Below are 15,776 nucleotides of genomic sequence, written 5' to 3'. Positions count from 1 at the left end.
TGATTGCCTAAATTTCCTCCTTTACAATAATCTCTACATTACCTGTTACTGTTGGGACAATTTCAATCTCCTCCACCATGAAAACAGAGACAAATTACTGATTTGGTTTCTCTGATGTTCATGTTCCTCACTATTAACTCTGTAATTTCATTCTCTAAGGGAACCAACAAATATATATTTCATCTTTTTATATTTTGTACTAGTTTTCTTTCATAATTAACGTTGCTCTTTTTGTCAGTTTTTAAGTAACCTTTTGCTGGTATTTAAGTTTCCCAATCCTCCAGCCTGTCACTGGCATTTGTAATATGGTATACCTTAGCTTTGCCATCTTGTTATCTTGAACTTCCTTGCATAGCCATCAATGCTTTTTCTCCCTCTGGAATATATTTCAGTTGGGAGGATTTGAATATCTCCTTAAATGTCTGCCACTGCTCATCAACAATGCTACGTTTTAGTCTTTCTGCGCAGTCATCTAAGCCTAAATCTGTCCTTATGCCTCTGTAATTACCTTCAAATTAATCTCAGGAATAAAAGTGCAGCCATTAACAATTTTAAGATTCTTTAAAATGTTAAGGCATAACAGAAATCTAGTGTAGTTAGAAAATTGCTAGTTTACACAAAAGACATGGCTCATTGTTTGGCAAAATCTTCTATAAATTAAATAAGGTAGCATTGTACAATGACTCCCACCCTTATCAACCAATTTTAGATCTTTAAGTTTCCAAGTAGGTTTCATGTGTCCAGTGCTGACAACAGCATGCCTTCTCTATTAGTGTTGAAGTAAGTTTTGGTTAGATGATTAGATAAGTTTCCAACTGATATAAGCAAAATATTCTTATAGTTTCCAAAAAACAAACTGTTTAACTAAATTAATTGTAGTTTTATACATATTTGATTGGATTATGATATTTTGGATATGATTTGTGCACCATTAGGCAAATTGATCATTTGCATAGCTTGATAACTGCTTGAAAATGTCTACGGTATTTTTAAAAAAACAGAAGTAAACTTTATTGAAATTTTGATTAGCATTCTACAAAGCTGTCTATTCTTTATGTGCACCACAGCGGGTGATGGCCTGGTGGTATTATTGCTGGACTTTTAATCCAGAGACCCAGGTAATGTTCTGTGGACCCACATTCGAATCCTGCCATAGCAGATGGTGGAATTTGAAATTAAATTTAAATTTGGAGTTAAGAGACTAATGATGACCACAACTCTGTTGTTGATTGCTGGGAAAAACCCATTTGGTTTGTCAATATCCTTTATGAAAGGAAACTGCCATCCTTACTATATCTACATGTGACTCCAGCAAAGTAACTGGCTCTTAAGTGACCTCTGGGCAGTTAGGGATGGACAATAAATGTTGGTCGAGCCAGTGATGCCTTAATCTCATGAATCAATACTGCAGAAATGAGTCATGGCAAATTAAAAGGAATTACTTAAAAGGGAAATACATCTCTCAAGGTAAAATAATAAGAGTGGCATAGTTGGTAGACCAGATGACTCTTTGGGTTCATGAAAATTTTACAATGAGAGCTAGTTGGGTAGAAAGGGAGAATGAAAGAAAGAAAGATAAATCAGTTATGGAAAAGAAAAGGAAGTAAGCCATTTAGGGCGGACCTGAGGAGAAATTTCTTTACCCAGAGATTGGTGAGTTCATGGAATTCGCAAGAAGGTGTTAGATATAATTCTAAAAGGTAAGGGATCAAAGGGTATGGAGAGAAATCAGGAACAAGGTACAGAGTTGGAAGATCAGCCATGTTCGTATTGAACAGTAGAGGAGGCTCGAGGACCCAAATGGCCCACGCATGCTGACATTGGTGCGAGGTGATTGTCAGGAAGGCCGGTAAGTATATTTAAACTTCTTACCTTCAGGCCAGCGAGGGAGGAGCGAGCAAAGGACTTTTGGGAAGGGTAAGTAGAACAGTTTATATTTGCGTAGTTGCGTTACCCGAGACACTACTCAGGTTGTGTCTCCCACCCATTCTCCTCCTCTAACCTAAAAAAAAAGTTGTGGGAGACAGATTGACAAGGTAAGGTAACTAGTTTATTTCCTAATTTTTTTTTTGTCGTCACTTTCGGGAGTTAAAATAGTGGGAATGGAGTTTAGGACAGTGGAATGTTCCTCCTGCAGAATGTGGGAAGGGTCACTACTAGTGTCCCTGCTGACTAAATCTGTGGGAAGTGCACCCAACACCAGCTCCTCGAAAACCGCGTTAGGGAACTGGAGCTGGAGTTGGATGAACTTCGGATTATTCGGGAGGCAGGGGGAGTTATTGACAGGACTTACTCCCCAGATAAAAGAAAAAGACAGATGGGTGACAGTTAGGGGACAGAAAGGGAACCGGCAGGCAGTGCAGGGATCCCCTGTGGCCATTCCCCTCAACAATAAGTATACCGTTTTGGATACTGTTGGGGGGGGATGACTTTCCAGGGGAAAGGGGGAAGGGGAGCAGAGCAGTAGGCATTGGGGACTTGATAGTTAGGGGGAAACAGATAGGAGGTTCTGTGGGGACAAGTGAGACTCACGATTGGCGTGTTGCCTCCCGGGTGCCAGGGTCCGTGATGTCTCTGATCGTGTTTTTGGGATCCTTCGGGGAGATGGAGAGCAGCCCCAAGTCATGGTCCACATTGGCACCAACGACGTAGGTCGGAAGAGAGATGGGTACTTGAGGCACAAATTCAGGGAACTAGGATGGAAGCTTAGAGCTAGGACAAACAGAGTTGTTTTCTCTGGTTTTGCTGCCCATGCTACGTGCTTGTGGTGAGGAATAGGGAGAGAAAGGAGTTGAACACGTGGCTACAGGGATGGTGCAGGAGGGAGGGTTTCGAGTTTTTGTATAATTGGAGCGCTTTCTGGGGTAGGTGGGACCTCTACAAGCAGGATGGTCTTCATCTAAACCAGAGGGATACCAATATCCTGAGTGGGAAATTCACTAAAGCTATTGAGGTGGATTTAAACTAACACAGCAGGGGGATGGGAACCAAAATTGCAGTACAGGTGCAGAAGAGGATGAGAGTAGGGAGTTCCAAAATCAAGTATCTGACACTGGCAAGCGAGAACCTGGTTTGAAGTGTGTGTACTTCAACGCGAGGAGCATCCAGAATAAAGTGGGTGAACTGACAGTGTGGGTTGGTACCTGGGACTTCGATGTTGTGGCCATTACGGAGACATGGATAGAGCAGGGACAGGAATGGGTGTTGCAGGTTCCGGGATTCAGATGTTTCAGTGATAACAGAGAAGATGGTAAAAGAGGGGGAGGTATGGCATAGTTGATCAGGGACAATATTACAGTTGTAGAAAGGATGTTTGGGGACTCGTTAACTGAGGTAGTATGGGCTGATGTTTGAAACAGGAAAGGAGAAGTCACCATGCTGGGAGTTTTCTATAGGCCTCCGAATAGTCCTAGAGATGTAGAGGAAAGGATAGCAAAGATAATTCTCGATAGGAGTGAGAGAGGCAGGGTAGTTGTCATGGGGGACTTCAATTATCCAAATATTGACTGGGATCACTACAGTACGAGTACTATAGATGGGTCAGTTTTTGTGCAGTGTGTGCAGGAGGGCTTCTTGACACAGTATGTAGACATGTCTACAAGGGGCGAAGTCACTTTAGATTTAGTACTGGGTAACGAGCCTGGCCAGGTGTTAGATTTGGAAGTAGGTGAGCACTTTGGAGACAGCGATCACAATTCTGTCAGGTTTACTTTAGTGATGGAAAGGGATATGTCTACTCCATCGAGCCAGAGTTACAGCTGGGGGAAGGGAAATTACGATGCAGTTAGGAAAGATTAAGGAAGCGTGGGATGGGGAAGGAAACTGCAGGGGATGAGCACATTAAAAATGTGGAGCTTATTCAAGGAAAAGCTCCAGTGTGTCCTAGATGAATATGTACCTGTCAGGCAGGGAGAAAAATATAGAACGCGTGAGCCATGGATTACTAAGGAAGTGGAATCCCTGGTCAAGAAGAAGGCGGCGGCGGCTTATGTCAGGACAAAATGTGAAAACTCAGTTAGGGCGCTTGAGGGTTACAAGGAAGTAAGGAAAGACCTAAAAAGAGAGCTCAGAAGAGCCAGGAGGAGACATGAGAAGTTGTTGGCGGATAGGATCAGGGTTAACCCTAAGGCTTTCCATAGGTATGTCAGGAATAAAAAAATGACGAGCGTTAAATTAGGGCCAATCAAGGATAATAGTGGGAAGTTGTGTGTGGAGTCAGAGGAGATAGGGGAAGCACTAAATAAATATTTTTCTACAGTCTTCACAATAGAAAATGAAAATGTTGGCGAGGAAGAGACAGAGATACTTGCATCTAGACTAGAAGAGATTGAGGTTCACAAGGAAGAGGTATTAGAAATATTGCAGAGTGTGAAAATAGACAAATCCCCTGGGCCAGATGGGATCTATCCTAAGATCCTCTGGGTAGCAAGGGAAGAGATTGCCGAGCCTTTGACATTGATCTTCAAATCATCATTGTCTACAGGAATAGTGCCTGAGGACTGGAGGATAGCAAATGTGGTTCCTTTGCTCAAAAAGGGTAGTAGAGACAACCCTGGTAATTACAGACCAGTGAGTCTCACTTCAGTTGTTGGTAAAGTGTTGGAAAAGGTTATAAGATATAGGAATTATAACCATCTAGAAAAGAATAATCTGATCAGGGACAGTCAGCACGGTTTTGTGAAGGGTAGGTCATGCCTAACGAATCTTATTGAGTTTTTTGACAAAGTGACCAAACAGGTAGATGAGAGTAAACCGGTTGATGTGGTGTATATGGATTTCAGCAAGGCGTTCGATAAGGTTCCCCACAGCAGGCTATTATACAAAATGCGGAGGAATGGGATTGTGGGAGACATAGCAGTTTGGATCAGTAGTTGGCTTGCTGAAAGAAAACAGAGGGTTGTAGTTGATGGAACATGTTCATCTTGGTGTCCAGTTACTAGCGGCATACCGCAAGGGTCGGTGTGGGGTCCACTGCTGTTCGTCATTTTTATAAATGACCTGGATGAGGGCTTAGAAGAGTGGGTTAGTAATTTTGCGGACGACACGAAGGTCGGTGGAGTTGTGGATAGTGACCAAGGATGTAGTAGGTTGCAAAGAGATATAGATAGGATGCAGAGCTGGGCTGAGAGGTGGCAAATGGAGTTTAATGTGGATAAGTGTGAGGTGATACACTTTGGACGGAGTAATCGGAATGCAAAGTACTGGGCTAATGGTAAGATTCTTGGGAGTGCAGATGAGAAGAGAGATCTCGGTGTCCATGTACACAGATCCCTGAAAGTTGCCACCCAGATTGACAGAGTTGTTAAGAAGGCTTACAGGGTCTTGGCCTTTATTAAGAGAGGGACTGAGTTCTGGAACCAGGAGGTTATGCTGCAGCTGTACAAAGCTCTTGTATGGCCACACTTGGAGTACCGTGTACAATTCTGGTCACCACATTATAAGAAGGATGTGGAAGCTTTGGAAAGGGTGCAGAGGAGATTTACTAGGATGTTGCCTGGTATGGAAGGAATGTCTTACGAGGAAAGGCTAAGGTTGAGGTTGTTCTCGTTAGAGAGAAGGTTGAGATGTGACTTAATAAAGACATAAAAGATAATCAGGGAGAGCTTTTTTCCAAGTATGGGGACGGGAAATACGAGGGGACACAACTTTAAAGTGAGGGGAGTTAGGTATAAGACAGATGTCAGAGGTAGTTTCTTTACTCAGAGTAGTAAGGGTATGGAATGCTTTGCCTGCATCGGTAGTAGATTCGCCAAGTTTAAGTGCATTTAAGTCGACATTGGACAGGCATATGGACGTACATGGAATAGTGTAGGTGGGATAGGCTTCAGATTAGTATGACAGGGCGGCACAACATTGAGGGCTGAAGGGCCTGTACTGTGCTGTAATGTTCTATGTTCTATATGCTCCTATTTTCTATGTTTCTGTGATTGGCAGTGAGAGAAAGAATTTATAATCATGAATGTTACAGAAGACAGTTAGTTCCTAAAAGGGTATAATGACATCAAAATATAAGCTCCACCTATCAGGATATAAGGACAATTCCTGAAAGTGCTATACAGTTTTGCTTGTTACCAAAATGTGTGAGAAAATATTTCAGTTGTAGAAATGTGAACCTACTCTGAAGCTGAGTCTGATGTCTGAAGAGCCAATCTAGTATCAGATGCAATGAAACTGGCTTTTGTTGGCAGTAAGACATAAACATGCTTACTGCCTATCACGATTGAATCCATCTTCTGGAGTGTGTGCATCCTTCCTCACATGATGTCAGTCGCTGAAATTGATGCCAGGAAGGAGGACTGGTGGCAGTGATACTTCCTAAAACTTCTCAGCCTCACCATTATAATAAATAACAGATCGCAGTACGAGATACCTTAAACACCAAGATTCAATAACAGTCCAGGAAACCACTTCTTACTTGGTGCTTCTTGTTGATCACTTCTCTGACTTTAAAGATTCCAAGACACTCAGATCATAAAATATCTCAAACTTCTTGAAAATGTATGTCATAGCAGTGATCATTAATGGTTCATCATCAGAATATCAGAAGTACAAGCAAGAGTAGGCATTTCAGAGCCTTGAGCTTGATCCGCCATTCAATACGATTATGGCTGATCTCATCTCGGCCTCAACTGCACTTTCCTGCCTGCTCTCCAATACCCTTCAATCCGTCTGTATCTCTCCCTTAACATTACTCAATATTCCAGCACCCACTGCATTCAAGGGTAGTGAATTCCACAAATTCACAGCCCTTTGAGATCAGTAAGTTTTCCTCAACTTTTAAACCTGCTACCCCTTATCCGAAACAATGAACTCTCATCCTACATTTCTCCACAGGGGAAACATCCTATGTTTCGTCCATCAATCCCACTTGGGATCTTATAAATTAAATTAGATCTTCTCTCATACTTCTAAATTCCAGAGTATAGGCCTAAATTGCTTACTATCTTCATAAGACAAACCCCCTCACCTCTGGAATCAATCAAGTGAACCTCCTCTTTACTGCTTCTAATACAATTAAATCCCTTCTCAAGTAAAGGGATGAAAACTGTAAACAATACTCCAACGTACGATTGCAGCAACACTTCCCTACTTTCATACTCTATTCCTTTAGCAATAAATACCAAAGTTCCATTTGCCTTCCTTATTACCTGATCAAAGTGCATACTAACACCTTGATAAATGTCTGATTGATGTTTAATAGGCAGCACAAATAGAACTATGGCTGCTTGTGTGATAACTTCATATTTCTAAGGTGACACAAATTTCTTTGCAACAATACACTTAGGTACATCTACTCTCCATTCACATTGTTTTTCCCTCAATGCACATAATTTAATTCCAATCCTCCTCATTTGAATTTAGGAAAGACTAGGACATCAAAGTCTAGTGCTATTTTAACAGTGCCAGCACATATTGACAGCTTGCTCAACTTAGCTGATGGGTGAGTGCTAGAATTTGGTTTTGAGAAAGAATAAAAATGTTCCTCTCACTATCTTGGATAGTAGTGCTGACGAAGGTTTGTAATTTATGTTGCAGATATGTTCTTCATATTGCTTTGGTTTCACATCACTGAGTCAATAACAGAGTCATAGAGATGCACAGCATGGAAATAGACCTGTCGGTTCAACGCATCCATGCCAACCAGATACCCTAGCCTAATCTAGTCCCACTTGCCAGCACTTGGCCCATATCCCACTAAACCATTCCTATTCATATACCCATCCAGATGTCTGTTATGTTGTAATTGTATTAACTTCCATCATTGGCAGCTCATTCCACCTTCTGCGTGAAAAAGTTGACCCTTAGGTCCCTTTTAAATCTTTCCATCTCACCTTAAACGTATGCCCTCTAGTTCTGGACTCCCTCACCCCAGGGAAAAGACCTTATCTATTTATCCTACTCATGTCCCTTATGATTTTATAAACCTCTATAAGGTCACTCCTCAGCCTCTGATGCTTCAGGGAAAACAGGCTCAGCCTATACTGCCTGACCCTACAGCTCAAATTCTCCAACCCTGGCAACATCCTTGTATATCTCTTCTGAAACCTTTCGGGTTTCAATTATTTTACTGAAATTGATTTCTGAAGCTTGGCAGTTCTAACAGAGTTTTAAAGTACAACACTTCAATTAACATGGATTTTGGCCAAATTATTTAGCAGTTTGAAATAATAGCAAAGGCAGCAAATACCATTAATCTAACAAAAACTTCAAATGGAAACTGAGAGAATTACATATTTATGCAAATTATGTATATATTTGCAAAAAAGTAAGAAAATAATTTGTCGATGACAGAGTAAATTAAAGTAATGCTGAGTGCCGGTTTGCAGCTGATTTGTTTTACCAACATTTGAGTTTGATGGTGGTGTGGGCTATTCAGCCCTTCAAGCCTGTTCCATCATTGAGTAAACCGTCAAACAGATCTGGTAGCTTTGATTCAGAATTATATTGTAATGCACAATCATCACATCCAGATTCTTTGTAGATGTTTAGGAGTGTTTCAAAGACTGTGACTGACAACAAACACAGTGCTGCAGCAGGTAACAGCACTTTGTCCTACTCATTCTCACTTCACTGAAGTCAGAATTTATGTCAAAACAGTTCAAGTAATAAAACTAAAGCATTTCTGGATATATTGATCTGCCCATTTCTTTTATTCATCCATTTTTCACTGCCTGTCACTGAGAAGTTCTCTTCAAATTTGCAACATCTCAACACTAAGTTACAAACCCAGGCAGCAAATAAAACCAAAACTGTAAAAGAGTGGAGCTCTGCAACTCTAAACTCTCGAGTACATCTGCAGAAATCATGCTGCAACTGTTAAAGACCGAAAGCATAAAGGTAACCAGACAGAACTAAATCAAAGTCCTTCCCTTATACAGGGCCAGCATCTTTTTTTTTTAATCAATCAATCATGTACACACTCTATCATATCATACTTTCAGGTACTAGATTAATGGGTTAACATAGTAAATCAGGTGGAGAGCACTGGTTAGTTCCTCTCTTCTATCTTCAGAAGTGACAGCACAGGGATGTTCAATATCCAAAGTGGGTAATTATATTACAATTACATGTTTGCCATAGCAAAACACATTCCTAAAATCCCTACAGTATGGAATCAGGCCCTTCAGCCCAACAAGTCCATGCTGACCTTTCAAAGAGTATTCTGCCCAAACCCATCCCCCAACCCAATTACTCTAAATTTACCACTAACTAACACATCCCTGAACACTATGGGCAGTTTAGCATGGCCAATTCATCTAAGCTGCACAACTTTGGACTGTGGGAAGACACCGGAGTACCTGGAGGAAACACACGCAGACAACAGAGAGAATGTGCAAACTCACATAGACAGTTGTCCAAGACTGGAATCGAACCCGGGTCCCTGGTGCTGTGAGGTAGCAGTGCTAACCACTGGGGCACCATGCTACCCAACCATGCCTCCCCCACGTTGTTTGTCTTTAATTCACTATCAATGTTCAATGCTTGCAGACCAATGAGGGCCCAGTGTCCAAAACTGCTATTGTACAAGACAACAGTGGGTTAGGGATTAAATTTAAAATCAGGCAAATGATTGGATTTAAAGACAGAAAGTGGTGGAGAAACTCAACAGTTCTGGCAGCATCAATGGAGAAAGAACAGAATTAACTTTTAAGTCCGATGTGACTCTTTTTCAGGACTTCTTAAAGTTACTGCACCAAGTTGAAAATTTCCTTTCTTTCTCCAGCAGCCAATAAGGCAGTCAATTGAGGTTCCAGTGCAGAAGGCACTCAAGGCTTGCTGTCCTATATTCATCCCTTTTCCCAGGTCTCGTTGCTTTCCTGGTACAAACAAAAGTATTACCAGGAATCCTGAACCATATTGAAGTTACTGTTAGACGTTTAATATAGGTGGGTACAATGGTAATTTCACTGCAGTTCTGTGGAATTCTTATATAGCCAAAGAGTGGAAATTTATTCCTTCAAATTGAATAATCAAACAAATAGACTTACTTAAATTTGGATTGTGATTAGTCACAAAGAGAGTGCTTGAAGTGGTGTCCTGTAGTCAGCATAATATATATTTTGCCTCACATAATTAACTGAGTAGTCCGGAGCACTGTGGGTCTCAGTCTAATCTGTAACAAGTACTCTTAGGGGTTTGTGGAAAATGCCCTGCTTAAATTAGAGTATAAATTAGTGGGAATGAGGTGCAGTTACCCAAAGACTAGAGGACTAGTGTGCGAGAAAACTGTAGCACCCAGCGGAAACCCATAGACACGGGGCGAACTTATAAATTCCACAAAGTCATCCGAAGATAGAATTGAACCCAGGTCTAGGGTACTGTAAAGCAACACTGAGCCACCATGCCGCCCATTTACTTATCCATTCACTTGGATTGTTAGCAGCAATGCCAGGTTTTTATTCTTTAGCTAAAATGTTGACTTACCAGGAAGCTAGAAATTGAGTGTGGAACTTCATGGTCTATGTATTTAGCTGAATATTTCACTGTAAAAAAAAGGATGCTCTGCAATCAGACAGCTTTGCCACTACCACTTCAGATCGGTCTTTCAGAACAAACAATTCCTGCTATGTCAAAAATGTACTTTTTGGTGGTGTTGAATTTTTGATTTGCATTTTGTATGACTAAAGGCAGTCAAATGTTATGCAAATTGCTTGTCATTAAATTTACCATGTGCTTAGCGCAGACATACTGAGTTCATGTCAATCATAACGATCCTGGCCATTATCAAAGATTAGCTATTCAAACAATATCACTATGAATATTCATCCTTCTCAATTTAGATGAAGTCATCTATTTTTTTCAGCGTAATTTCAAGAGGATTTGAATCACTTTTCTATAAGTAAGCATGCCTGCAGTGATGAAGCTCCAGTCACTTTGAGAAAGATCAAAGAATTAGTACCTGTCTGGCAATTGTGGATTTGATTGGCAACTGTGAAGAAGTGAAACAGAGAGGCAGAAGCTAGGAAATTATAGACCTGTAAATTGTGGGAAGATATAAGATAGAGTGAGTAGCACTTAATGAAAGAACTTAAAGAGTAGGCGAAACTAGATTTGTAGTGGCGAGGTCATGTCTAACAAACCAAAATGAATTTAAGGAAACGACACAAATAGTAGATAAGGAGATGCCAGTGGATATAAGTTTTACCAACATCTATAAGGAATTTAGAAACGTTGGTATAACAGACATAATGAAAATTAAAGCTCAAGGGATTGAAAACGAATTATTTGTGAGGTTTGAGAATGGGTTAGGGGATCAAAGTAGGGATAAATAGTATTTACTGGATTTGGTAAAATAATTAATGTTATTCCTCATTGATCAGCAACAGGTCAATGTTTCTCTAAGCTACACAGCTGTGTGCATGCATGCAATCACTCCTCCATTCTACACACGGTGAGTGGCATGCTGACATGGACCACAGCATTGACTTGCAGCTCCAGAAGTTGCTGCCACTCAGAAGAGAAGGAAATTTAGGGGGAACGCGGACAATAGGGCCTCAACTATTCATTATTACTTTGGTAACATAACGGAGAGTCATATTGGTAAGATTGCCGATGACACAAAGATTTGTGGCATTGTAAGTAGCATAAGTACATAACAATATGTGAAATTGGAGCAGGAAGAGACTTTTTCTTTCTAGATTATTCTGTCATTCATCCTGATCGTGGCTGATCTGTTACCTGAAACTACACCTTCCCACATTATTCCACATCATTTAATAACTCATACTCAACAACTGAACATATACAATCCTCTAGGGCAAAGAATTCCAAGGAAGCACAACCCTTTGAATGAAGAAATTTCTCCTTGTATTACGGAAAAGACAGATGTGTTGTTGAAGTTTTTTTGTATTGCACTCATTGGGACAAATGTTAGAATGCTAAATTTCAAATGGGACATCAATTTAGAATGCATAAAATGAGAGATCTTTTTCTAATGAAATCAAAATTAATGGTCCATTTGAAATGAAAGGAACAAGACTGCCACAGCATGACATTTTCTCCCCCAACTCCAACAATACTCAACTCTTGTTCTATGAAAGCGAAATTGCTCAGTCCTAAATGACTGACACCTTATTCTGAGACTGGAATCTCTGTTCGCAATTTTTCCGCATTGTGGATGAAAGCATAAAATTACAAAAAGGCATTGATAGATTAAGTGAGTGGGTAAAGGATTTTACTCTTAGGTACATTGGAGTTCATCCATTTTGGTCCAAAGGATAGCATGGTATCATAGAATCATACAGTCCAGGAGAGGTCCTCTGGTTCATCAAGCTTGTACCATCAGAAAAATTACTCTAAACTTATATTAGTCCCACTTTCCAGCACTTGGCTCATAGCCTTGTATTTCATTAACAGTGACAAGCTAACAACAATTGACATTCACGTGTACAGTTGGTAAAATGCAGTAGATTTTAATAAAATCTAGTAAATCCTAGCAGATACAAAAAAAATTAACAAGATTAATATCATTTAACTAGAAGACTACAGTGCAAAAGGGAAGAGGTTTTATTATAATCGCATAAATCCTGGTTAGATCACAGCAGGAGTAAGAGTACAACATTCTAGACAATGCACCTCAGAAAATAATATTCTGTCCTTGGAAGGAGTGTAATACTGGAATATTAACAGTCCTCCAAGGATTAAATTATGCAGAGAGATTATATAAACTAGATGAGTTATTCCCCAAAATACCAAAGGTTAAGAAATTATTTGATTAATGAATTCAGGATTTTGAAAGGAACAGATAGGATACAAAGGAGGAAACTTCTTTCTGTTGTGTTGAAGTGTCCAAGGCAAGAGTACATAATTTTAACTTAGAGCCAATCCATTCAGAAAAGAATTTAGGAAATACTTGTGTGTGCAAAGGATGATAGGATTGTAGAACATTCTCAATAAGAAACAGAAGTAGCTAGATCAATTAATTACTTTGAATCTGAGATCTAAATATTTCTACTACACAATGTACCAAAATATATGGAGCTAAGAAGTTAAGATCGAGATCAGCTATGATCTCATTGAAAAGGGGGACAGTTTTGAGCAGATGAGCAGCTCAATTTCTGTCCCATAGACATTCAAGAGCGTGATGGGATCATAGATTGGGTGTGGTACCCTTCAATGATAAGTTTAGTGGGCAGGGATCTCTCACCACATCTTTATCTGGGTTTTATGCATTGTTAAATAAATCATCTACACTCAGCATGTCAGTCTTGTGGGTCGACCGCTCAATTTTGTTAGCCTTCCACGTCAGGCGAGAAGGATGTTAGGTCAGGTTTGAAGCCATTCTGTCAAATCTCTGTCTGGTCTGTTGGGAAAGAAAGTGAGTACTCTTTCTGTGGAGAAAAGTAATTTACATTTAATTCTTCACTATTAATTTCATTGAGCTAAAACTGTTTAATTTATATTGCATGAAGTTTGCATGCCAGTTTACGTGAGTTCAGGGTACGTAATGGAGAGCAATGCTGAACCTAAGAAAAATAAAATAAAACAAGAAAATATCTATATAACAATTGTCACATTTTTCAGTAAATTGCTACAACCTTTTTTTAACCTAGAGTTCATACTGCAAAACTGAAACAAATTATTTGCATCATACTTGCATGATAAAACCACATCTTCAATTTTTTTTTTAAGCGCTTCAATCTAAACTCATTTGTCCCAGCAATGTAATAAATATTAACTTGAATTATGTAATGAACAGAAGTAGAACGTCACTTGCCATCAGCTTTGAATCAAGTTGCCCACAAATGTCTAACCATCTCTGTGGTGTTGCTTTCCCTTTTTCCTGGGAGTAGTTAAAATCTAGCATGAAGGCATAGTGATCTGTTGGTGCGCAGCAGTAATTTTAGCAAGCAGCTGAGTAGGCAATCACATTGAAACATAGCAAACCAGGTAGTTGCACTTGCACAATTTTTCCAATATCAAAGTAACTAATTATGATTAGATTAAGATAGAAGACAAAACAAAGATAAAATAATTTTAAAAAAAACAAGGAGACTGCTTGCCTAACAGAGAAATTTTACATTAATATATGTTTCTCAAAGCAAGAAAGTATGTTTCACAGAAATATTGGAATTAGTCCTCCATTAGAAATCCAGTTACAATTCATTCAATAAATTCATCTTTTTCCAGCATTCTTACAGTAAAACAAATAGAGTGAAGTGGTAATTCTTATCAATTTAATTGATTTCTTATTGATTGCAGTTTGGAGGGTGCCTGCATTGCATATCTTTTAGAGAAGAATAGATTAATCAACAGCAACTTTTGAATTTCTCTTTCACTCCACAAAAATGTGAACTTCAAATGTGCGGTCAGTTTCAGTCAAATAATAATGGTGAATGTTTACAATTTCAGAACATACCTTGGTCAATATCTGTTCATAAAAATAAACAACAACTGCTGTTGCTGTTAAATTTCAAGAGTTAATAAAGATGGGACTAAATAATCCCTCCATATTTACCACTGTCTTGAAGAAAGAACACAAAGACATTCCTTACATTCAGAAAAATGCTCAATACTGATTAAAAACATAATTTACATTATAGTCTGAATGTCTATGACTCAAGTTGAGTGAAAACATTTAATTCATTACTGTTGTCATTAATGAGTCTATTATTGTACTTTGCGAGAATTACTGTGCTGACCTAATAAATAAAATCAGTATTGAATTTTGTAATGGCAATACACAAGTAAAATGAATTTTGAACAATGCACAAATTGGCAGGCAATAAGTACATAATACAATAAAAATTGTTACTTTCAAAGCAATTTTCTACAAAAGGATGGAGTAAAATATCTTACCTATTATGCCTTTTCCTTCTGTATCATTACTTGAGAGACTTACAAGGGTAACACCACCAATGCTAAAAGAACAAACAGAAAAATGTACCAATTTTTCTTACAAGGAATTGCTCCTTTAAGGATGAGATTACAGCTGTAATGTATGACAAATAGAGCAAATATTTTTATTGAGGAAAAGGCAGCATCTATAACCAAAATCCTATAGTTTAGCAGAAATGTTAATATTTGTTCAAATTTTAGTGATACATACCTTAAAATTACTGCTAATAATTTGGATAACGTAAACCTGTCTCCACTGTTGCTAGGAAACATTGCAGCTAGAAGTAAAGTGAAAAGACCTGTCCAAGAAAAAAATTCAAAATGACAAGCAAATTATTTTAAAAATGTAAAATGCTGTAAATGTGTACATAAATTTCCTGAGACAGTATTTCAACAGAATCAATTATTATTACATTAAAAAGTTCAACATGTCTGACTAGAACCCAAAATATTTTTTATGAAAGTCAACTGGAGAATTACAATTGCAGTTGAACACACAATTAATATTGCCTTCCTTTTTTCACACACACACACACACACACACACACACACACACACACACACACACACACACACACACACACACACACACACACACACACACACACACACACACACACACACACACACACACACACACACACGTCATTCAGGGCCACACAAGCATGTGGAAACCAGGAAGGAAGTGGTTAGAAGTGCAGAATGTTAACAATGTGTGAAGAACTTTCATATAACTCACTTTATTTTACAAGCGTCTTAAAAGATATATCCACAGACGAAAAAATGAGTTAACAGCTCAACTTATTTGGTAGCAGGAATTAACACAGATGACAAATGTGTATAGGCTCTATAATATTGAAATTAAGTCAAAAATATTATATTTTCAGAAGAATTTTTAAATAATTCACATCTCACTAACGAACTGTCTTTAACCATTT

The 15,776-nt window shown here is 38.9% G+C and overlaps 1 protein-coding gene across 7 annotated transcripts in view; it reads right to left on the bottom strand.

Annotated features, from left to right (window-relative positions):
• LOC122551689 (solute carrier family 35 member F5-like) overlaps positions 1 to 15,776 on the bottom strand; it is a 108,040-nt gene that overhangs the window by 62,718 nt on the left and 29,546 nt on the right. For all 7 annotated transcript variants that reach the window (XM_043694011.2, XM_043694018.2, XM_043694016.2 and 4 more), the window contains 2 exons: positions 15,050 to 15,137; positions 14,800 to 14,861 (listed from right to left, as the gene is read on the bottom strand). In XM_043694011.2, the coding sequence (XP_043549946.2) occupies positions 14,800 to 14,861; positions 15,050 to 15,137 (150 nt within the window). The remainder of the gene's footprint in view (positions 1 to 14,799; positions 14,862 to 15,049; positions 15,138 to 15,776) is intronic.

The sequence above is a fragment of the Chiloscyllium plagiosum genome, unplaced genomic scaffold (genome assembly GCF_037043375.1).
Source record: "Chiloscyllium plagiosum isolate Xiang-an unplaced genomic scaffold, Cpla_swu_hap1 HiC_scaffold_7, whole genome shotgun sequence".
Lineage (NCBI taxonomy): Eukaryota > Metazoa > Chordata > Chondrichthyes > Orectolobiformes > Hemiscylliidae > Chiloscyllium > Chiloscyllium plagiosum.
The sequence above is the reverse complement of the archived record's forward strand: the minus strand, read 5'-3'. Positions and strand labels throughout refer to the sequence as shown.